Source organism: Chelmon rostratus, chromosome 22 (assembly GCF_017976325.1).
Source record: "Chelmon rostratus isolate fCheRos1 chromosome 22, fCheRos1.pri, whole genome shotgun sequence".
In the NCBI taxonomy this organism is placed as follows: Eukaryota; Metazoa; Chordata; class Actinopteri; order Chaetodontiformes; family Chaetodontidae; genus Chelmon; species Chelmon rostratus.
Genome location: NC_055679.1, coordinates 11,552,225 through 11,576,562, shown reverse-complemented (window position 1 = coordinate 11,576,562; position 24,338 = coordinate 11,552,225). Strand labels below are relative to the sequence as shown.

General features: G+C 40.7%; 1 protein-coding gene across 1 annotated transcript in view; it reads right to left on the bottom strand.

The window, feature by feature from the left end:
* Positions 1–24,338, bottom strand: part of cacna1c (calcium channel, voltage-dependent, L type, alpha 1C subunit) — a 178,923-nt gene that overhangs the window by 8,747 nt on the left and 145,838 nt on the right. The window contains exons 23-37 of the mRNA XM_041963745.1: positions 23,309–23,368; positions 22,799–22,905; positions 19,759–19,846; positions 19,544–19,651; positions 19,388–19,440; positions 19,140–19,286; positions 18,837–19,038; positions 18,144–18,302; positions 17,924–18,034; positions 15,024–15,107; positions 7,847–8,029; positions 5,104–5,241; positions 3,555–3,620; positions 3,083–3,174; positions 757–919 (exon numbers count right to left, since the gene is read on the bottom strand). Of these exons, the coding sequence (XP_041819679.1) occupies positions 757–919; positions 3,083–3,174; positions 3,555–3,620; positions 5,104–5,241; positions 7,847–8,029; positions 15,024–15,107; positions 17,924–18,034; positions 18,144–18,302; positions 18,837–19,038; positions 19,140–19,286; positions 19,388–19,440; positions 19,544–19,651; positions 19,759–19,846; positions 22,799–22,905; positions 23,309–23,368 (1,761 nt within the window). The remainder of the gene's footprint in view (positions 1–756; positions 920–3,082; positions 3,175–3,554; positions 3,621–5,103; positions 5,242–7,846; positions 8,030–15,023; positions 15,108–17,923; positions 18,035–18,143; positions 18,303–18,836; positions 19,039–19,139; positions 19,287–19,387; positions 19,441–19,543; positions 19,652–19,758; positions 19,847–22,798; positions 22,906–23,308; positions 23,369–24,338) is intronic.

Genomic DNA, 24,338 nt, shown 5'->3' with positions numbered 1-24,338 from the left:
AGAAACTATGCTAACAAACTATAGTTCATTGTAGATTACCAGTTTCATCCAACAACATCATGAATTACTCTAAAATCTGTTGAATATAAAAACTGAATGGGAAATGCAAAGTTTATTTTCTGAATGTTATCTTTTAAAGGTATAGTTATGAATAGGTACTCATGTCCGAGCTGTGAATATGCAGCTACAGCCAGGGGATGGTTAGACAAAGTTTGCATGAAGACTGGACACAGGGGGAAACAGCTGTCCTGGCTTTGTCCAAAGGTAAGGAAATCAGCCTGCCAGCACCTTTAAAGCTCACTTATTAACATGTTATATAGTGACACTATCACCACTTCCAGTCATATTGGAGGCACTTAATTCCTAAGACAGTTTTTCAAAGTGATCTACACCCAGCGTCCAACTCCCTGTAAAGCCACAACTTGTCATTTACACTTTTTGTTTTCTGTCCAGTGTTTGTGGTAAGCTAACCACGTGTTAGCCGTTGCTTCATATTTAACAGACAGGTAAAATGATAATTGCATCTTCTCACCTTGTTGTCAACAACAAGGTGAATGCATGTTTCCCAAAATGTCAAACCATTGCTTACTCATATGCAATGCAACCTCTGCTCGATGCATAAAACAATTAGCAAAGTACCAAGATCTAGGAACTATATCATTAATTTTCTGGAAGTGTGTGTTTTTTCCACCTTCCCTTACTGTACTGAACTATATGCGATTACCAAAATCTTTCCCTTTCTGTCACTGTACTCACCAGAAAGGCACAGAGCATGTAGAAGCTGACAAAGTAAATGATGGCAAACTGGCTGCCACAGTCCTCAGTGGAAGAGCTGTTCTCATTGGTCGATCCTTTCTCACACGGCCGATTGAGCGAGCACGCCAGCATGATCTCCTGCCACGCCTCACCTGTTGCACATCTGATAGACAGACATGCAAGCACGCACCCACACAAATATGCACACACGTTGACGCAGAGAGGCATGCAAGCATACGCGCACATACAGATACAAATAAGACACGTATAGAGGGACACATACAGGCATAGATGTGCACAGGTGTGAATCCATCGCCAGCATGGAGTCACATGTGCATTTATGCATTAATACACACATAGAGACACATGGAAGCATGCATGTATACGTATGGGCACACAAGCATATACAGTGACACACACACGCACATAGATACAAAGACAGAGAGAGGCAGACACAGACACACATAAACACAGACACACATATGCATAAGTGTTAAGAGTGTGAACAACATGAAGAGCAAAAACACTATCATCACATCATATTTATATCCTGATACACTGAATTTACAGAGCAACAGCACAGAAATGTGATTTCATGTTTCCATTTTCCAAACTGCATCTGTCTTCCATTCTGAATACTTCAGTACTATGAAGCTTGAACGCTGCAGCTGCTGTTTTGCAAGGTGACTATTTTTGGTGGGCTTTGCTATTGTTTACTAAGTGTTGACTGTTTGCTAGATTGAAACTACACAGCAGTATGAAGTATCCAAGTGTGCTATATTTCTGAATGGAAGCTCATTGCTATGATTTGTTCCATGAAGGGGTCTGTACATAGAATATGAATGAATAGAAAAGCCTTTTTTATAGCTCTATGGCCAAATGCTTACAAATATAACCGAACAGCGGGCAAACCATACCATAGATTGTTCTATCTGATCTATCCTCTCAGTTTCTATGTATTTTGCCCCCTGCATGGAACCTTACCATCATCGCAACCACACAGGACAGAGAGGTTTCTGAGACGGGATCCAGGCAGTTTGAATGTATTATCAGTAGAGTCCTCTAACAACTGAAGGTGTGCTCCTCAGTGGACCAGAATATTTTGCAGTAAATCAAGTTTCATGAGTCACTGTCAACAATTCTGAATTAACTTCTGAGCATACAGGTGTACACACTGGAGAGTTCGGATGCTGTCAAAGCTGCTAAGAAACTGGTGATTCTATGTCAGATCTTTGGCGATATCAATGCTACCCAGCAAACATGGTGACATTGTGCCAAAATGCCAGAACTGCAACATGGTTTTGAGGCAGAGGGCCAGATGGAGAGACACACATCCAATAATGGTCCAGTCAGACCCTTTCTTACAAAACAGGAAACATTGATCATATTATCCAGTGCATGTTTTTTTTAGTATGACATATTAGTGGCAATTTATGTGGTTGATGTGGTTGTGATCAGACGTCCACACTATGACAGCCACTCCACCTACAAAGATTAGTATTTCTTAACGCCCATTTTTTAAATATAAAAAACACGTTTGTGCTATTTATGTCACATCTACATGTAAATTTTATTCCTGTCTCATCGTTTTAAGCCTGTGGTGTTTGTAAGACTCAGAAGTTTTTATCCAAGCTCTCTTTTATCACACACAGGAGAAGTCTCCCTTCAGAGCTGTCTGACAGAGTCAGCTGATGTAGTGAGAGCCACAAAGTAGTCTGTTGGAGGGGGGCTGTGGTGGAACAGTGGGTGAAATGCAGGACTTTCATTCTGGAGATGGAGGTTCATGTCCCAGGGAAGAGGTCCAGCTTATGGCAAGGCAACTGTCAATTAGGAACTATTTTTGAGGCATAATGGGACGTCTTGATTGGACGTCCAAACAAAGCTCATTCAAAGTCACAATGTTAGCTGGGTAGATATTTACAACAAGAACTTTTACCATTTGGCACGGTGGCAATCACACAGTCTCACAGTGCAAACTGACAAAACCTTTTCCCACATTGGCCCTTGTGCAGAGTCACAGAGTCGGCTGCATTTACAGCTTGACATTTACAGATGTTGTCATAAGATGTCAGTGGTGACCTCTAATGTCAAATAGCAAATGGAAGAGAGAAAATACAAGAGATCAAGAAAAGTAAATGTTGTCGATGTATCATTACATAAATTAATGATGGAGGTGGGAGAAGAGGAACAGCATGATAATGTAGGAAGAGCAGAAGATGCTAACTTTGAATCCATGAACAATGTTATGAGGAATGGGAAGAAGGAGGAAGATGAAGGGTGAAAAGTACAGCAGAATGAAGATGTGAGGCGGAGTCACCGTCCTCACCTGAAGAGCAGCAGCACTGCCTGAGGGAACGTCTGGAAATTGTTGTTCCTGTTGATCTGCGTGTGGTCCCGCAGCGCTATCTTACCAAACATCTGCACGGAGGGAAGGAAGTAGTCACAGCACACAGGATATGATGTCAGCATTGACAGGAAGAAGGGATTGCTCTCTGGGACAATCAAATTAGAGGCCGGCTGTCCCCAGAAAATCAAATCAAAGTGTCTCCCTCTCATCGTCAGTGATGGAAACAACTTATAGGAGAAACAGGAGGACACACGGAGGGAGGAAGAGGAGAGACAAAGACTGGCAACAGCTACTGCACAGGAGGAGAGGAGGACGATGTGACCGAACAGGAACTCTGGATGACAAGACTCCAGGAGGACAGACACAGGACGGAGGCCAGCTAGAGGAGAGAATGAGAGAGAAGAAAACACGACTGGGGGGGAGGAAACAAGGCGACAAGCTGACAGCTTACCTGCATGCCGATGACAGCGTATATGAAGAATAGCATCACTATAAGTAGAGCTACGTAGGGCAGTGCCTAAAGAGGAGAGAGACACATCAGTGACAAGTTGTAGGCTGTATTATCCTGCACCAGGACTGGAGTCTATTCACTTCCATTCAAACCTCACACATCCAATTAGACTACAACTGATGTGGAAATGATTGATTATTAAAAAGGGCTGATTACCCTAAATTTTTTAACTATAGTATATATTGCTTTCCAAATTAGGGTGCAATATAGGAACTGAATTGGTACGTTGTGAAAGTGAACTGACATGCAGCCCTGTGTGGCACAACACCAAAAACAAACCAGGACAAAATCATCTGACTTTGGAGTGAAAAACCTCAGTGAACTCATAAACTGCTCTCTGAGTTTAGCCAGGAGACCAGTCCCAACGTCTTTTGCATGAACCAAACTCGGCCAGGACAGGTATGTCTTCTACTTTTACACACCTGGGAAACTGTGCGGAACTAAGCACCTGGCTAACATTACCCCTGTGCCTGGCAGAGCAGGGCCAAATCATGACGCATAAATTAGAAAGTGAAACTGAAAGAAGGATAAAAGGTACAGTAGGCTTTAAAAAGACAAATTCTGTTAAGTGCAGTCATATATTCATAATCACTGCTGATTTTAAACGTTTTGTTGTCTTGCCAATTTATCGAATTGTTGGACTGGGCTGTAACATGAAGTGGCTTGTCTCACATAACACAAGAGAGAGAACAGGTTATTTTAATTTCCCCATAACTCTCTATCAAATGATTTCACTTTTTTGGTGGAGTGCTTCGTTAAACTTATCTACTGCTTAACCTGCCTACAGGGAATGGTGAGCTTTCAGGGGTTAGTAGTAGGGTGTTGGAGGGAAAAGGGAGAAGAACAAGAAAAAGGGGAGGAAGAAGAGGAGAGATGAGTAGGAGAGAGGAGGAAAGAGATAGCTAGTTAAGGGTCTTGAGCTCCTGCCTATTTCCCAGCTTTGTGTCCCTACGTCCCTCCCTGCCTCTGCAGCAAGACTCCTAAACCTCCTCTCCGTTACCTCACACCATCCAGCCCTCTTTTTCTCCATCCCCATCTAAACTGAACTGTCCGATGCCCCGCCCATCTGGCTTCTTGCAAAAATAGGAGGTGGAGACAAGGAGGGAGGAAGCAAGGAAAGGAAAGGAGGCTTGTGAGACTCCACCGGGCTGAGTTACAGGACAAGGATATTTTTAGCCCCATGTGACTCAGATCTAAAATTACAAGATGATTTGTACAATATAAATATCATCAAACAAGTACATTGTGGATTAATTACGCAGATAGTAATTTGGTAGATTAAAGCATGACATTCTAACACCTACATATGGCAAATAAACTTTAGAATTACTACGCCTAAGTTTGGAAGACAAAGCTCACTGCATTGAAAAGTGAAATGTAGTTCAAATTGTACTTCCAATCTGCATCACATTAGGGTTAAAGCTCCGCTGTGTGTCCTGTCTAAACCCAACCCCCTGCTCTAGCATGTTGTGTCCGGTTCTCCCCTCACTTGGAAGGATTTGATGAAGGTCCACAGCAGGGTCCGAATCCCTTCCCCGCGAGACAGCAGCTTCACCAGCCTCATCACGCGGAACAGCCGGAAGAAGGTGATGGAGATCCTGGCGTTCTCTTCAGAGTTCTGCAGTCCCTTTTGGTGGGGTTTGGTGTTTTTTTAGAAAAAACACAGGACGCATGGGGACACATGCACATCGGTGAGGGAGGGAAATGCACGCACACAAACATACACACACAAACACACAGGTAAGGATGATCGTACAAACGTACACACATGCATATGCACACACAGACATATGCAGAAATGCAGACGTACAAGTAACATTCATATGCATATTCCCACCCACACATATATGTGGATGCAAATATGTATAACACACACACACACGCACACACACACACATACACACTGAGTTAATAAATGGAAATCTGCGTCCTACAAAATCCCATCAAAATCAACTGACAAAAGAGATCTGGGAGAGAATCGGGCAATCATGCTCATTTTTCTGGCTTCATGGAAAAACCACTTGGCAACAAAGAGATCCACAAGCCATCCATCAGCTTTCTAAATACACCTGCTTCAATGTCTCTTCATATAACAGATACTGTCCAACTTTGCAAATACACAAGTCCAAGTTACTTTGCGGTTAACTGTCTTTCTGAAATCACGGCACTCTGCTGCTACTTCTACCTCACCTCAGTGCTGTCAGTCAAGGTGAAGAACACACTCTTGGGTGCTGTTTCTATAACCTATAACAGGTTAATCCAGCCTGGCAATGACATTTGACGATCATGCATTGAATTCCGAGATTTCCGTCGATGGAGGTAAGCTCTTTCATAAATCACTGATAACAGTTCACAGCAGATACGGTACAGAAATCCTAGCCTGCAGGCAAATTACTGTTTCAATAAATCATGCAGGCAGGCTAATTGTTTGTCTGTCACGGAGCAACTGGCCACCGGGAGAAACAAATGAAGATGACATTCAGGTGGATGAAGATATTACTGCCAAAAACAGCCACTGCCAGGTAAAAAGACAATATTTTTGTGGGTGGCAAATCTCCTCATCTTTCCTTGTTCTTTACTTTTATCTCCTTTTATAACCCCAGCAAGATGTTTTATTTGCACAGCCTCTTGCAATGAACATGTAATATTTTGCCTCTAAAGCCATTTAAACAATCCATTATTTGGTATACTCTCATTCAAAACATACCTGCGTAAAGCTCTGAAGTACAATCCTGAGAGGCACTGTAGCTTTCTAACTGTCTATTGTCCCAGTATTCATCTGCAGGAAATAACTCCATTATGAAATATTCAGCCATCTCGCTGAGTGCTATTCTAATACAGATTTACTTATTTATGCTGCTGCTGCTTGTTCTCAGGGACAAAAAGGCAGAAAAAACAATGGCGACATCAGGATTTGTGTAAAGCATGATGCAGTTAATACAGCAACTAAGGACCCAGTATATTATTCACAATTATACCACCAATAGCAGATGAATCAGGGCACGCTAAAGGTATCATTCATACAAATACCAAATCATCAGCAACCACTACAGCAGTACAAATATGAAAAACGACAAAAAACATCTAACTACTCTTCCATACAAATGCACCACTATGCATAGATTAAACTTCTGTGTCTGTCTTCACTGTGATAATTAAATGTGACTCTAAAAGCACAAGATCAACCTGATCTGACCTCTACATCTGTTTCATGCCATTTGTGTTTTTCCAAGAGGCCATCAATTCTTTAAGCTAATCCCACACAGAAAACACAGTGTGCTCCGAAAAAGAGCGTGCCATTCGCCACACATCTTACTGCAGTTTGGGATAACAGATGTCACACACGTTACTGTTCAACATAATGTATGTTAGAGTTAGATCTTGTTTCTGAAATGTTCAAAAGGAATCAACGACTCCTCATACTAGTTCTGTTGTTCCATAGCTCCATAACTCCATAACTAAGTTTGGGTTCTTTCTAATAGATGTCACATTTTTCTGATGACGCTGTGGTAGTGTTGACAAGTAACCCAAGACATGAGTTGTCCCAAACTCCACTGACAGATATGTTGAAAATGACACATCCTTCTGAGGAGTAAAGATTCTGTACTGCATGTAATACCACAACTGGACCACAGTGGGGACCATTGCACCATTGAGAGGGGGGGGCAGTGAGCGGGAGAGATACAGTGACAGTAAGTGTAACACACACAGAGAGAGAGAGTCTGAATATGAAGAATAGTTTGAATTATTCAGAGACAGCCAAACAAAAAGATTGATTCAGAGATAGTTTAGACTGACAGACAGATAGATAAATAGACTGATATAGAGATAGATCAACAGGTAGATAAATAGATAGATGGCAGGCCAGTGGAGAGGAGTGAAAGAAAGAGAGACAGCGTGATAGCGTGACCATGATGGCTTGCACCGATGATGAAGCACTAAAAGATACCACACCCATAAGGGAAGGGGGAGCAAGTTGCAAGCCATGGGGAGGAGGGGGCACCATGGCAACAACAATAGCCACACAAGGAAAGTCACCAGACTCCAGTTATACTCGGCCTGCACAATACAGTGTCCTTCACCATACACACACACACATATATATATATATACACGTAAAAGTACAAACAACAGCTACATCATACGTGTAACTCTGGACATGCTGCAGAAGATGACAGCAGGAGCGACAGAGGAGAGATGACGAATGAAAAGCCCAAAGTTTTTGTTCATACCATGGATGGCGTAGCAGAAGGAGGGATGGAAGGATGGAAGGACGGAGGGATGGTGGAGGAGGTAGGGAGGCGGACGAGGTTACCGTCGGAGCGTACCATTGGCCTTACCGCAGGGGGGTGAGAGGAGGAAGAGGAGGAGGAGGACGAAGAGGAGGAGGACGAGGACGAGGAGGAGTCAGCTGGCTTTAAGGAAAGGCAACAAAGATCAGCACCAGAGCAGCGCCTTTGTGTGTGTGTGTGTGTGTGTGTGTGTGTGTGTGTGTGTGTGTCACCGTACTGTACAGTGTGTGTGTTTTCATGTGAAAAGTCGTGAGATTTTGCATCAGCCCAGACAAAAAAATAAATTCAGTCTCTGATCAACCCTCACATGGCGGAAATAATTTCATCTGGGCCAGGAGGGAGAATTCTGTAAGATATTACTGCATATAGAGACTGGCCCCATCAGGCTGAATCACTTCTTATCACAGTACTCGAGGAGCGAAACATGCAGGGAGTGTGAGGTACTGGGAAATTGCTGTCCAAAGCCTTGAGGGACAAAATAAAGAATGATGGTCTGGGGCAGCTGATTGTCTATGTGTCTGTGTGCAGCATAGCATGTGTCATGTGTGGTCATGGGTTTGTGTGTGTGTAATGGGGGAAAGAGGGGCGCGTCTGTAGCTATCTGTTCTTCTTTCTGCCAGCTGAGGCTACAGTAAGCTTTAGCTTAACTCGGGCTACTTTAACCAAATGCATCTTGGCATTAAAGGACAATGCCTCCTTGAAATATGCGGCATTCAAGCCACTCTCTGACCTGAGAATAGCCATGATCCAAGTGAGATTAGAAATACTTTGGTCCCTGTGAAATAAATACTGTAAGTGAAGCACCTATGTTTATATATGTTGTTTGTGGTCCAATAACTGCTAATTAACCAGACCACAGCTTTCATCTACTTTCAGGTCAAAGAGGCATCAGAATACCACAATAAAAAAGACAGGAAGTTAAGATCATCTCTGATGACAAAGATGATTTTAGATGCTTTTGGAAATCGGTGCCCACAAGTATTTACATAACACTGAGAGGCAAAAATATAACACACTGTTGGCAGACACCCACTGGTCGTCCCTGGTACTGCAGCATTTTACACTGCGAGGAGTGATAGATTAACTAGCAGTTCAATCTATGACTCAGAAGCTGCTGACTCTGCTTTGGTATTGGCCCTGTTAAAATACCTTTCCACAAAACAATGCTTCATTATTCCCAATCTTCCCTGGAATAAAGAAAGGCGTGAGCAGGTAAGGAAAGGAAGAGGCAAGAGAGGAAGGAAAGCAGGAAAGATGCAACAAAAAATAGAGAACGGGAATTGGAGGAAAAAGGGGAATTAGGGAATCGAGGAAATAGGAGCAAAGGAAGGAAACCAAACAAGGCAATAAAGAGGAGAGGGTGAGAATATAGTGAGAAAAGAGGGAATGAATGAAGCATTTAAAGGAATTCTAACAGAGCCATACACACAACCTTATGATCAGACACAGTAGTGACGTACAAAGAGTAATAAATTACTATATTTTATCAAGTACAACTTCTTTTAATTGGCTCGCACAGCCAGGATGCTAACACTTTGTCAATGTCAAAGTTTTAGGAAGGGTGAGGTGGGAGTGGGTAAAGAGAGAAATGTGTGTGTGTATGTGTGTGTGTATGAGCTGAGGTATTATGGAGGGAAGGGAACGAAAGTTGGAAGAAAGGACCACTGGAGGAAGGAAGGATGGATGGAAGAAAAGAAACGAGGGAGGGAAGAGTGATGATAAAGGGAAGACAAGGATGAGTTGGAAACATGGGCAGGAAGGAATGAAGGGAAGAAGGAAGGAAATAAAGATGCAGGAAAGGGAAGATGGCACTGATTCTGGCCACATGTAGAAATTTGGGAGAATCCGGGTGTTTGTGTGTATGTGTGAATTACACTAAGGGCCAGCTGAGTCAATTTAAGTCGATTTAAATCTGAATTTGCTTCAATTTCTACATGAAATCAAAGCTGTGAACTGGAATCAAATTAAACTCAAATGATTCCTCATGATTATATTTCTCAGTATGAAGTGGCACATAACAAATTACAGAGACTACAGTGGACACGCGGCCCTGGAGGATCCGTGCATGGAGTGTAGTCTTAACCAAACTAAAATTCAGCACAAAAACAAAACATTCAATTTGTATAGAAATATACTGTAGTCCATTCAGGCTGAACTACAGTGCGGATATGAGTTGCTGTGGTTGCAGCTCATCGGATTTATGAGCTAATTTGAAATGAACTTGAGCTGTTTTCTCACATTGCATGTCATGTTTTCGAGCAAACATTTCATCAGTTCAGTCACTTCAATAGGTAACATGGGTTTCTTGAGGACATTCTTACCCTAGATTCAAGGTTTATACACCTTTTTGTTTCTTATGTGTGACCTAAATATTGTTAAGTTTGTAAACTGCCACAAAAAGTGCATTTTTGTTTCATGTGCTGTGGTTAAAAGCTCACAACAAACTAATAGCAGAATAATATATGAAGATATAGCACGTAACTGGTTGACCTCTTAGTGAGGAAAAGCATGAGAGACCCATGTTACCCAGCTTGCATTCCAGGTGAGCAAGCTGCACCGCAAACCAACAAGGAAGAAGACAGACAAGGAGAAGAGATAAACGTCCATAAAAGAAGAGTCAAGTGAACTGAAAAAGTTCAGAAAGAGAAGGAGAGAGATGGAGAGCAGAGGAGGAGGCATTCCGGAGAGAAAGAAAGAAAAAGAGATATAGATGCAGTCCATACTGGCATCGTCTGCAAGACACCGCTCAGAGCAAACCACTACCAATCTGTTCACACTACTTCTACTCAAACCAAAACCAAAGATGGAAAAGAAACCATGTAAGATTTAAGAAGCACCCGCAGGTTGCTGGGGAGAATTAGAGACCCAGGATGAGGAAAGTATTCTGATTCACAGAATGTGCAGCTAATCTAAGTCAACAAGCACCCAACAGAGCAGCGAAGTGGGTGCACTCAAACAGGCTTTTTTGCCCATTTAATATTTACTAAAGACAAAGTGATAACATTTTAAAAGCTGGCCTGTTACTGCACTTCACTTTGTACTTAGGAATGCAATGAAAGAGTGGTAGTTGTTGGCAAGCTGCTGCTATTAGTTTCTAATTGCATTGCTCAGTACGTTAAAAAGCATTCACTTGTGCTTTAGTGCCTGATGAAATGCAGTAGCGGGCTAAAATCTAAAATGTCTAAGTGACAGGGTCCCAGTTCAAAAACAGTCCAAAGTTCTCAAAAGATTGAAGTGCGGAGGGTTTCTTAAAAAAGAAAAATAGAAAAGGTAGCTTGGGCATGTCATCACCCAAATCATTAAAAAAAAAAACACCAGAGAAGAAGAAAAAAGACTTGGGGCATGCCTTTAGGTTAGGGGTGAGAGAGCAAAACAATGACACATTCAGAAAGAAGTGCAAATCAATCAAACCAAATCAAAGGCACACTCCAAACCAAAGTGTTAAGTGCAACATCAGTGACTTGTATAGATGACAAAGATGTATATCTCTGGCCCAGCAAACCTCAGTGTTGGTGGCTAAGTTAAACATTGTCAATTCCCAACAAACATGTCATACCTCAAATTGTTTTTTTCCCCAACCTGTCAGCCTTTATTAAGTGTCTAGTATATATTTATATACTCGTCTCTATGTACACAAGTACGCTTTGCTTTAAATTCATTGTCTGCAAGGCGACAACAGGCTATAAACATTTATGATGCTTTTGTGATTCCCCTGACATCACATTCCTGTAATAACTAGACAGAAAAACAGCATAAAATATAAAATATCCAAGTACACTTTGGAAATTACCCAGTGTCGTTTATAAGCAGCTTTGTCAGCCCTCTCATGGGGACAAATGGATTCCCTTTCTAAAGGCACGAAAACAACTGCCAAGCTCATACACCCCTGGGATACACAAACCTTATTTGTATGCCTGACCAGTGCTGTCTGAGGTGACAGCACCCCCACCATGGGGGAACATACCGTGGTACCCGTGTGCATATCTGTTCTTTGCTTCATGTCCTCAAACCAGCAGCAGGCTGAGGGTGTGAGAGGATTTTAGCCAAACCTACTTTATGTGCATAGTCATGTAGCAGAAATGTAACTACAGCTGATGAGATATAATCAAAAATCGTTGATGGTGAACACATAAATGCCTCAGTTGAACCTTAGACTTTACATCCATGTCTTCCATTGACTTTTTGGATGTGGATAAGGACATTATAGTACAATATTTTTGCGAAACCCACTGATTCCCTTTCTTGCCGAGACTTAGATGAGAAGATTGATACCACTCTAACGTCTGTACACTAAACATCAAAGTGGATCCAGCAGTTTGTTAGCTTAGCTTAGCATAATGAGCGGAAGCAGGTGGAAGCAGGCAACCTGGTGCCTTCCTAATCAGAAGGTGACAAAATCTGCCTACCAGCACCTCACAGTTCCATATTAAAGAAAAGATGTGAGAAAGTATTGATCTTCTCATCTTACATTTCCCCAAATGTCAAACTAATCATTTAAAGGATCAATCTTGTTTGCTTCACTTTGCAGTGAAACACTGAAACACTGGAACACTAGGCAACACTAGGCTGGTACAGCACATTTGCCTTCATAAGCTGACACATACATTATATAGAGCTGCCTCCACCTACTGTGCTGCCAGCCGAGCTACATTCAGTGCCCTGAGGCATTTTCACTGGATGCTGCTGGAGATGCAAAGTTTTGCAGCCTGAAACCGAGGCATCAAACGGAATTAAGCGACAGACTCGCCTACAAAAAGCTCTTTCATTGAATAAAGAATGTTTTTTAAGTGACATTCAGCTTTTTGGTCAGTCCGATCATAGTACAAAATAATTTTCCTCTCTGGCAAACCAGCACACACAGCAAAACTTATCCTCTTCTCAGGCTAACTGAAGCTGAGTTCTGTCCAGCCACACTTTGCAGTTTGCATGATTCTCAGACTATTCTCCTGCCAAAGAGCCCTTTGAATATCACATGAATAAAACACCAATTATCCCTGAAGTGTAAATACGATAGACACTCAACATTTGACTTGTGTTTGGGATATTCATTCTTATTCAGCCCCACTGTTGACCATAGGGCCTCCACGTCGATAATAAATGAATTCATACATATATTTACATAAATTTCATGGGTCCTGAGTAAATCCATTTATGGATCAAATTGTTCCCCATGTCTGCACATTGTTATTGTCGGACAAAAAAAAAGCAAAAAAAAAAAGCAAGAAAAAAAAAGCAACTGGAACTTGTACTTTTTCTTATTTGAATTTAAAGTTTCCCTGGTGATTTATGAATTGAGGGAGTTTCGTGACCCTTGGGTCAAAACATTGTTGTTCAGAAATGAGAATCTGCATTCGTTCCGTCTTTCCAGAAAATCTTTCTGTTTCAGAAATCTGAATCTTTCCTGAGAACATAATATATAGTAGGCCCGGATATACCACCTTTACATCATGCTATACAGGGTCAACCATGCCAGGGGAATGGACACTATCCCCTGTGGCAATGACAAAAGATCAAATAAAACCAATGTGAAACCAAACCAAGTGCTGAGACAATGCAATAGGTTCTATTGGCTAATGCAATAGGTTTTGATGCTATTGATGTTCAGCAGACCGAGGCGTGAATTCCTATCTGAGGCAGCTTTCAAATATTAGAAAATCATTACAAAATAATACTAAAACTAAGAAAATGAAGTTTTATTTGCAGCCTTATAACACTGCTAAAGATGTATGTGCAGGCATGGAAAGGGGAAACATCAAGAACAAGTTGAGAAAAAAGTGCTTTGCAGCCTCCATTATATTAACATTGCTTTTTAACAAAATATAGTATGCAGTAATGACCATTTCCAACAGCCCACAAATTCATTATTAATCAAACTGACTGTGTCCAAATTATTATTTAGATGTCAGGGGTCAAAGTTCTCCAAGCACAACTGCAAAATGTCGTGTTTCATACATTTTAAATTAGACAAAGCGCATGGTGCTCTGTCTTGATTGCACAACATCTGGCTGTTGTCACTGCCAGACTCCACCTGACTCTTAAGTTCAAATTTGGTGCAGCTGAAGTTTCCTAATCATTTGAAAGCATGCGAGATGGGTATCGGCACTCGGTCTGTTTGTGTGTGTGGGAATGGCAGAGCAGGCAGGCAGGAAGGGAGGGAGGGAGTTGGACTACTTACGTTAACCTCAGTGATCGCTATGTCAACAATGCTACCCACAACTATCAAGGCATCAAATGTGTTCCATGCATCAACAAAATAATGCTGCGTAGGGGTGGAAAGAACAGAAAAAACAACAGAAGAAAAGGACAGAACATAAGACATTGAAAAAATGGAAAGAACATAAATTAAAGGAGAGAGGAGAAAAATAAGATAAAAACATTATATACATGAGCACTGAAGTTTTAGTAGGAGGAGAGAGGGAAAGAATCAACAAAATTTAACGGCAAAAAAAGAAAAGAAGGGGCAGTCTGAAAGAGATGGACAGCAGAGGAAGAGCAGCGGCGATCAGTCATGCTTGTCCATGAGAGGAAAATGTCAACAACAACAACAGTAAAGAACAAATTGCAACAAAACAACAACAAAAAAACCACCCCTGTTGCTGCAGTTAAAAAATGAAAAGGTGTGTAAGTCTGTTTGTGATTGGTCAGTGAGTTAGTTCAGTTAGTGAGGGACTCAAACCTGAGGACATGTCACAGTCTGACAAAAAAATGGAAAAAAAATCAAGAAGCCGACAACATCTGAGATTCTGTTAGGAATAAGGAAGGAGGACGGAAGACAGAAACCCTTGGTGTTCAAAGCTAAACCCTGCCTCTGTTCACGCTACGTTTTATGAAACCCAGGAAGAAGCTCGTTCTTGCTCGGGAACCCTTGCGGTTGGGGGGTCGCTGAGTAGCAGCGGCCATCTTGGAGTTGAGGATGGAGGAGGGAGAGAAGAAGGAGGAGAGAGAAGAAGGCAGAGAAAGAAGGGAGAGAGATGAAGAGGAAAAAGACAGCACAACACAGAATAGCCACGAAGGAAAGGAGAGTGGCAGGAAATGAAAGATTCAGAAGAAGCAAGAGGGCACGAGACAGAGAGAAAGAGGGAGCGACAAGGAGAGTGAGAGCGGGCATCGTACTTACGTTGATCTCACTGAGAATGACGTCTATTATGCTGCCAATTACGATGAGGAAATCAAACACATTCCAGGGATCACTAAAGTACCCCTACACAGGATGAGGTGAGCAAGAGGAGGAGGAGGAGGGTAAGAAAGGTAGGTTAGAAGGAAAACAACATCTGCTGCTACTTCGCAGCCCTATTAAGGTGGTATGAGGTGGTACAGTACACTGAGGAAACAAGAAAAACCAGCTGATGACCCAACACCTGAAAGAATTTAAATTCTAATCAACTTGTATCTGTTCATCAAGAGCAGCAGAATTTCCTGCTCTTAGATAGCAGTTACTTAAGCCTTCCATCTGCATCTTGGGGCGATTGAGCAATGCTGTGGCAGTGATTACACTGAAAGCGCACTTTGTTTGCTTAACTTATTGTGAGCAATTCATCATGAGGAGTGCTACAAAGTGAGTATTTATGAAAAGCATCCACATAGCTTCAGGCCAAAACAGTATTTTCTAGGCTGTTACAATACAATTAAGATACATGTAGTGTAAAAGGAAAGAGCTGTATCCAAGACAGATTGTGCTTCGTTCTGGTGTAGAGACACAGCCTTAGCATACTTGAACTTGGAGAGACAGCCAAGATGTGACAGGGGGATTTGGAAACTGGCCCGGCTCATGGCCTTTTCTGAATCAAAATCATCCATCTCCTGTAAAATAAATGGAATCTCATTCGGATTCTGGCTAATTGCTTTCCCACAGCACGCTAACAAAATGTATCACTGTGGGCTTAGAGGGCTAATGATGTTTCCATGTTTGCACTAGTGTTGTGCAACAAGACTGGAAGAAATTGTAAGTCTAAAAAAGTTTGGAAGTTGGAGGACTGAGAAGATGAAGACTGCTTTTCTCTCTGCTCCTCTATTTTTCTTTCTCTCTTTACCTTTCTCTCTCCAGTGTATATATATATATATATACATATATATATATATATGCATCAAATTGGTCAATTGGGATGCTGAGAGAAGATCAATCTTACTGATCTACTTTAAGCTTCATCATTTGTCTTCTGCAGATGAGGTATGGTCATAAAGGGCAAAAACTCCTCCTGCAATAACTCACCTGCACTCGCTGTCATTATGAAAATACTGCTTTGACTGCATAGTGGTTTTGATGAAGTTGTTTTCCAGGTGTAAGAATATTAATATAAAACCAGAGTTAATTAGTTAAACATAGCTCAGAATTAGTAATGCTCATGTATGGAGTGATTACATTTGTTTTTCAGACTAGCGTAGACACACATGTTCAGAACCATATCACACAGTAAAAGCAAAACAAACAGAAACACAAAATACATAAAAAATGGTAAAAGCATTAAAAAAATTCCATGAACTGAAGCTCCCCAAGGAGGAATGCTGAGACAGTGAAATCTGTTCAACAGTTAAAAGGCATTAGCATACATCTTTTCCACAAAGCAAATGTTACTGGAGCTTATTCCATGTGTTGACGGCCATAAAACCTGGGAATTAAAAGTGTTAGTGAGCTGGTCCTCTGTGTGTGTCCGCTGCTTAAAGGAAGAGTTTACTGAAGTCAAACCGATGAAAATAAGGCACAACCTAAAGTTGCTACTTATAAACAAATAAACTTGTTTCTTTTCATTAGCACTTTTCAATATGGCTGAAGAACATGCCGTCATGCTGCACTTTAATAGACCAAATTATTATATAGAATAAATTCATGAAAGAAGGAAAACAGGTTTTCAAGATTCACAACTCTACCAGAGAAACCCTGACATGCTTATAAAAAAAGTTGAAAAACTGTTTTAAAATCTGGCAATTTAAATTAGCCTCACTTGATGTAAACATTACATTTATAACACAGCGTGGGTCATTTTCCCAAGCCTTAAAAGTTGTCCTGCACAGTTCTGTGCCTGAAAATACTGCTATTATATTATTATTACACAGACTAAATGTCCAAGTTTATAATTATTTTCAAAAGTTATGACAAGATAGCAATCTGTCATCCATCTTAATAAGAGAACACATTTTGTAGAGCATGATTTGGATTTTGGAGCTAATTGGAAAAACAAGAGAATTAAGTTTTAATTAGTAGTGGTAGAACGATGGCCCCCAAATACTGATATTTTTGTGGATGAAATTAATTAATTTCAAAAACTAACTTCCAGAAATTGACTTCACATATAAATATAGAAAAAGTAAAGTCACACACTAAAAATAATGGTGTTTTTTAAAACTGGGGTAGTTTGAATGGACCATGTAGAACAAGAACACTGGCACTGTAGCCACGTATCCTGGAGGGACAAAATACCTGGAAATACCTGTTTCTTATTCTCATCTTTTGATTTACAACCTCTACTGTGCAACAATAGAGATAAGAATGAAAATATATTGATTGTGTTCAAGGATTTTCCTATAATCCTACTGTAACAGGGGAAGCATTCCCATCTGCTACTGTTTAAAGAGCTGATGCACCAGGAAGTTCTGTGATTGGACCAATAAAAGCCACACAGCTACACAGCAACAACGGCAGGGTAACAAGGGAGTGGTGAGATTAAAAACCACATGATGCCGTCCACAATCATGTTTTAAATCCTTTATATCGTAATTATCATCTGGAGGAAATGGAATAGGGAATAGGAATATACAGTTCAACATCAGTGAGCAGTTACTTGACTATTCCATTCTATCATATTCACTGGTTAGTGGTAGATTGTACATTTAATTAAGAAAATATTCTACCATAACCTGCTGAATGCAGAAGATACCATTGTATCGTGCCCCTAATAATAATAACAACAATAACTCAAAAAGAACAAGTCAAACTGTCAAACCATGCTGCTATACTCTGCTGAACTCTACTGTGCTGTACAATAGTGTTGTTCTATTCTGCAGCAAGAGAAGTGGACCTACCCTGGGTTTGAAGGCGATCAGTTTGAGGATCATCTCCACTGTGAAGAGTCCAGTGAAGAGCATGTTGAGGATGTTCATGGCATCATTGAAATTTTTGGTCTGTCCATGATGCTGCAGAGACACACAAGCAACTCATTCATGTCCACAAAGAAAGGGACTTTTTTATGGGAGTGGTCTGAAACCGTTCACCTGTGAGTGTGTATGTGCATGTGAGACTCACCTGCATGGCCAGACAGATGGTGTTGAGAAGGATGAGTGTGAACATCAGGTACTCAAAGTAGGTGGAGTTGACCACATACCACACCTTGTACTGGTAAGGGTTTTTGGGGATGTAGCGACGTAACGGACGAGCCTTCAAAGCATACTCCACACACTGACGCTGTGACACACACACACATGCACGCACAAACTCTGTCATCACTCTGCTGCTCAGGACTCAGACGATCACAGAGGAAAAGTTGTACAGTTGTCGTTTGGCAAATCTAAAAAAAGCCTTTTTCCACCCCAGACTATTCTTCCATCCTTGTCTCTGCATTTCCACACTCTTGCTGAGAGATGGATCATCACAGAGAACACAGCTGCACAGACTTGGCCGAGCTACTTCTTTAAGCTTTAGTCTCATCTTCTGTCTGAACTGCTGCAGCTCCCTCCTGGCTGGACTCCTGAAGTAGTTCAGCCCCTTAAACTCATGCTCAGCCTCTCCAGATTCTCCCATGTCTCAGCCCCTCTGCCTGGCCTCCATTCCTTCTCCCTTGGGCCTCCTGAATGACAAACTGACTTTCCCACTTCAGTCAGAAAGGCAAAGCCACTCTTCAACTGTAACCTTAAAACTCGTGTCTATTCTGCTGCCAAATGAAAGTATAACATTGCACAAATTCAGAAACCGTAGATATAAAACAGATTAAAACACTACCTGGTTCTTGTCCAGTTCACAGTTCTTATATTCTTGCTCTCCCTGCTCCTGGAACGTGACGATGACGAAACCGACGAAGATGTTCATCATGAAGAAGGCAATGATGATGATGTAGATGATGAAGAAGATGGAGATGACCACTCGGTAGTTGTAGATGGGCCCGACGTCCTCAGCGTGCGAGTCTATGGCTCGGTACAGTAACCTGAGGGAAGGATTTGAGATTCATTGGAGGAAAAGAGGAACAAACACATATAATATGCAGATCAGTGTGCATGTGTGTTGTGTTGGTATGGAGGAACATACCCTGGCCAGCCCTCAAAGGTAGACACAGCAAACAGGGCCATCATGCCTTGCAGGACATCGTCAAAGTTAAAGTCACTGTTCTCCCACACTCTCTGGGCTCTTTCTGGCTTTCCCACATCTCCGTCCTTATACATAATGTAGGAACCCCTGTAAATACAAGTGGACATAGACACACATTCACATGTTTTATCCAGTAGTTATGATATAAGAGAAAGTTAACAAGCTTGTGTGCAGGAGGGATTTCTCACCTGCACTCTGCCTGAGTTTGTTTAGAGCTGTCGGTACAGAAGAAGAACTTGCCCTGATGGAAAAATAGACATTTAGTCTTGATCATGGCATTCTGTGAGGCCTGCAGACAGCTCTGGCAACACTCTTCCTTCTCATTTCCCTCCTTTCTTTTTTACCTTAAAGAGTTGCACTCCAATGCAGGCGAACATGAACTGGAGCAACGTGGTGACGATGACAATGTTGCCGATGGTCCTGATGGCCACAAACACGCACTGCACTACGTGCTGGAAGACACACATAAAAACAACTGTGAGTACATGGATGCATTAAGAAGACAGTGTTTGTGTGTGTGTGTGTGTAATATGTGATTTATATGTGTGACTGCTCTAACCTTTAGTCCCTTGGCTCTGTTGATGGCCCTCAGTGGTCTGAGCACCCGCAGAACTCTCAGGATCTTCACCACATTAATTGCACTGGACCTGAAACATGAATGGGATTAAACTGCTGACCGGTCGCTCTGATTAAACACACATTTTACTGTTATTATTTGCAAGGAACAACACGCATCCTACGGCACTGTCAATGGCATCTGTGTTAAAGACTGTTAACACAAACTGTGGCATGAGTCAAAGAAACTGTGGAGAGCTAAGAAAACTAAAATGAGCAAGATGCAAGTAAGATGAGCAACTGAAGCCAAATCATATCTGAAACTCAACACAAAGTGTGGCACAAATTAATCCTCAAACATCGAAGCAAATAATAAATGAAAATAGCCATAATTCTCTTAAGAGATTGGTAAAAAAAAAAAAAAAATCTTAAAGTCAAGAATATATGTTTATATAAATCATTTTCTTTACAGACTGTATGATGAAAAGCAATGAAACATATTTCAAACTACCTTAACCACTGTGTTAAATAATATTTAAGAAGGGCTTGGAAGAAGTGCACATTATTCCCAGTTAACAAGTCAAACACAGGTTTATGTTAAAAGTACTGATTATCTATCAAAATCAGATTTTGGACCTTGTCATGAAAGATCCTAAATTCTGTCATTATGGGTCAGTTTTTATGAACGGGGAGCAGTCAACATGGTTTTAACACAAATCGTTTACAAAAGTAAATACAATATACTACAATAAAAATGTATAGGCAATGCTGTACAACACACACACACACACACACACACACACACACACACACAGACACACATACACATGATTCATGGACGAACACACAAGTACAATACAGATAGACCAACACAAAGACGTAAACAGACATTTACAGGCAAACAGAATTATTGTGCTGTAAGAGAGTGTCAGTACAAGCCAAAGGTCAAAGATTGTGACCTTTAAAAGGAAGTGGTTCAAAAGAAATTTTTTTACAGACTGACCAAAAGATCATCAAATGAATACCTTGACATTTTGAATTTCACAGCCAATGTTTGGAAAAAGCTTGAACATTGGTCCAGTTGACATAAACAGATATGAAGCATAAAAAATCTAGCTTGTCAGCATGTTTTACCTTTAAATTACGTTTTAACTGATGAGCCAGTCATTCAGGTAACTGAGGAAAACTGTTTCCCATATTGTCACAAACGCAGAAGGACAAAAGTGTATTCAAAATGTCAATGTATCCCTTTAAGGGAGTGACTTTTTAGATGGTTAAAGGAGTGATTTAAAGGGAGTGACATTACTCTGTGTCAGCTTTTAAACAGAAAGTGAGGAAAAGGCCCGTTGTACAACTATTTACACAGGAAGGTAAAGTTTAAAGGTAGTTGATGTGGAGTAGGATGTTATCAGTACAACATCACAGTCAAACCAGCTGTGAAGATACATTCTAGCAGCAGCACAATCCATATAAATGCCAACTGACTTTCAAACATAACTTTTAAATGTTATATAAAATGAATACAGCTGTGCTTCAGTTGGGTGGAGGTGAATGATGAGCCTGTTACACTATTTGCAAACCACCTGATTCTAACTAGTGTCCTTGGAGAGCAAAAACACTGTTTCGGCCCACAGATAAGAGGTCTACATTTATTGTATCATATCTTATGTTGAACTGTTGTCCACAAACAACATCATACAGGTTGACAGCTAATATTTTATATATATTAGAATTTATTTTAGGACTGGCTTTCATTTGCATATGAAATTACTAACCTCCTTATAAACATTTCTATTCTTGCTCTTCTACAGCTTAACTTCAATGTGCTCAGATGAAATAAATGGAAACACGGCAAGAGAGATATATAGATATACAATATATCTCCAGAAATATTTCATATTTGTGCATAAATAATAGCAAAACAGTGTTAAAGGAAAGGTGGTATACATACTGAATCTGCAGTAAGAAGCAGAGAGACTCTACCACATGCAGCACCGTCACAAGTAATTTGACTGTGATGTACTCAAGAAAAATCCCACGCACAAACTACTTTTAACAGACAAAAACCACTGAGTTTTAGCATTCAGGTGTCATTTCTATAGCCTGGGAGAGTTCAGTTTATCCAGAAATACAGAGAGTTTAATTTGTCCCCAAATCCATAGATTAACAAATGTATTAACATTTACTGGATATAACATTATCAAGAGGACGCAGGATAATTTACCAAGCCCTAAAAACAAACAAACAAAAATACTATCTCTGGTTAGACATGAATGATGCTGATGCCTGTGAAGAGGCATTTTGGTATGCATCACATGCAAAAGCATATTATGAGTTCATAATAACAAATCACCCGTTAATGTTATCCCACAAACTACTACGCTTGTTGATAACATCACAGATTACAGTCTTGATTTTCGATTAAACTCTCCAAGGCTATAGAAATACCAAATCAAAAGAGTGACAGTTTTACACAGTTAAGGTGAAGGTCTGTAAAGGGGGTTATTAATACGGGCTAATATGGACTTACGTCGAGAAGTCTAGTCTATTAAGCATTAGAGACAGAGAGTGTAGCATAGCATATTAAACATCAGAAAATATTACAGCATTTCAAGGAGTTATTTGGTACAAGAAGCAGAGAACATTTTTAATAAACATTACAAAGAGAGAAGGGGATTGGGAGTAATGAAGTGTAAAGTTGTTAGAGAACAGAGAGAAGTGTGAAGCATGAGGTAATTTACAAACGAAAACGTTTCCCCACTTAGCCACTTTACAGCTTGATTTGTGTGTTCTTGGACTGGACTGGTGTCTCGTGCACTAGTCATTATCTGGCTGACTAGTCCAGGCTTTTAACATGTAAAAACACAAATGTATGTTTAATGATATTGGAATTGTGGATGTTGCTCGGAACTGTTGCCAAATAGTGTTAGAAATATCTGTGTGTGACATTTGATTAGAATGCCAAAGCGGTGAATGATTCAAGTGTCAATTAAAATGGGACAACAATGTAAAACATGCATCAGAAAACACTATATTGCACTCACTGTATTCCAGAGGAGATGAGGGACACGCTGACCACCACCAGGTCCAGAATATTGAAATAGTTTCTACAGAATGAACCTTTATGTAGGAAGGCTCCATAGGCTGTCATCTGCAGGGGTCAAAATTCATAATAGAGTTAGATAAAGACAGATCATATCACAGCTTAGTATGATGAACCATGTCTAGGACAGTGACCAGGGATTAAATAGTAGCTGCAAGTCTTTGTTTTGACTTTTTTAAGGAAGGGACACATCCTTAAAGTTATTAGAAAGTCTCCATTTTCTATGTTTTTGTTGTCCTGATGGAGCAAAGCCTTTTCACTAAGCACATCACCAGATCGCAACAAACATCAAAGACTGTTTGTCAGCAGCAAAACATTAGTCTCTATGGATATCCTACATGTGGAAAATGTTTGAAAAGATTGGGACCACATGAAAGTACAGCAAACTCATACTGTAGCACTTACAGATTATATGGCCCACTTATCCTGCGTCATAAACATTAAATACTACCTTAAGAATGATCTCTATGGTGAAGAGTCCAGTAAAGACATGGTCTGCATAGCCCAGGATCTGAAAACACAACAAAAAGCATCATTAAGTGTTTTCGGACCAAACAGCTCTGGGGACTGCCTAACAGGAACTTTGAATTAGGGAGCTCCCCCGAGAACTACACAGATCGGTAGAAATGGTGGCTCGTGTGTTAGACCAATCAATGTACACTTAGGTCACTCAGGGTTCCTCCTGTGCTGGAAGAGAAACTACTCTGAAGTAGGAGCAACCTCCAAAATGCAACTCAGTGAAAACCAACTTGGCATTCATGTCACTTTTTCAGCTCCACGAGAATGAACACAATGATATCTCGGTCTAGACTTGGGATGGAATTGTTTACGTACTGTAGTTGAAATAAAGAGTGTCACAGGAGGACGTGCAATTCTTGGGGGTTGAGAATTAACTTGTGGTCAACTGTAGTCCTGGATGACTCCACAACATACTGAAATAATAATTCTTAAGATAATGAATTCTGATTTGACTTAAATAGACTCTGAAAACGGAGCAGGATCTGAAAAACAGGATGTATTATTTCATTAAAGTTTCAGACTCAGGTTAATCGAGGTAGACTAATATACAGCCGCCTATACCACAGCCAAGGAAAAATACAATAAAACAGTTCTTTATTAGGCCCCAGGGGGTTTGTTTTGCTCACTGAGAGAAGAAAGTATACACAAAAACAGATACAACACACACTAGCTCAGTGTTTTACGTTAGACTACCGCTCATAAATTACAGTACACCCATTAACACAAAACAACATTAACATATAAACAATATGGTGTTCTAGAGTGTACAGCTGCAATGCAGATACATCCTTCATAAATATGAATAGTACATGTTTTGAGGCCTTAGAGTTTGGCTTTAGGCTGAATATACAGTCCCTGCTGTTGTGTGCATATTCGTAAACGACATTTCGTATAACTTTAGAATCCAGAACACGTGTGTGTAGATAAAACTGAACAAAATAATGTAATAAGTATAATATGAT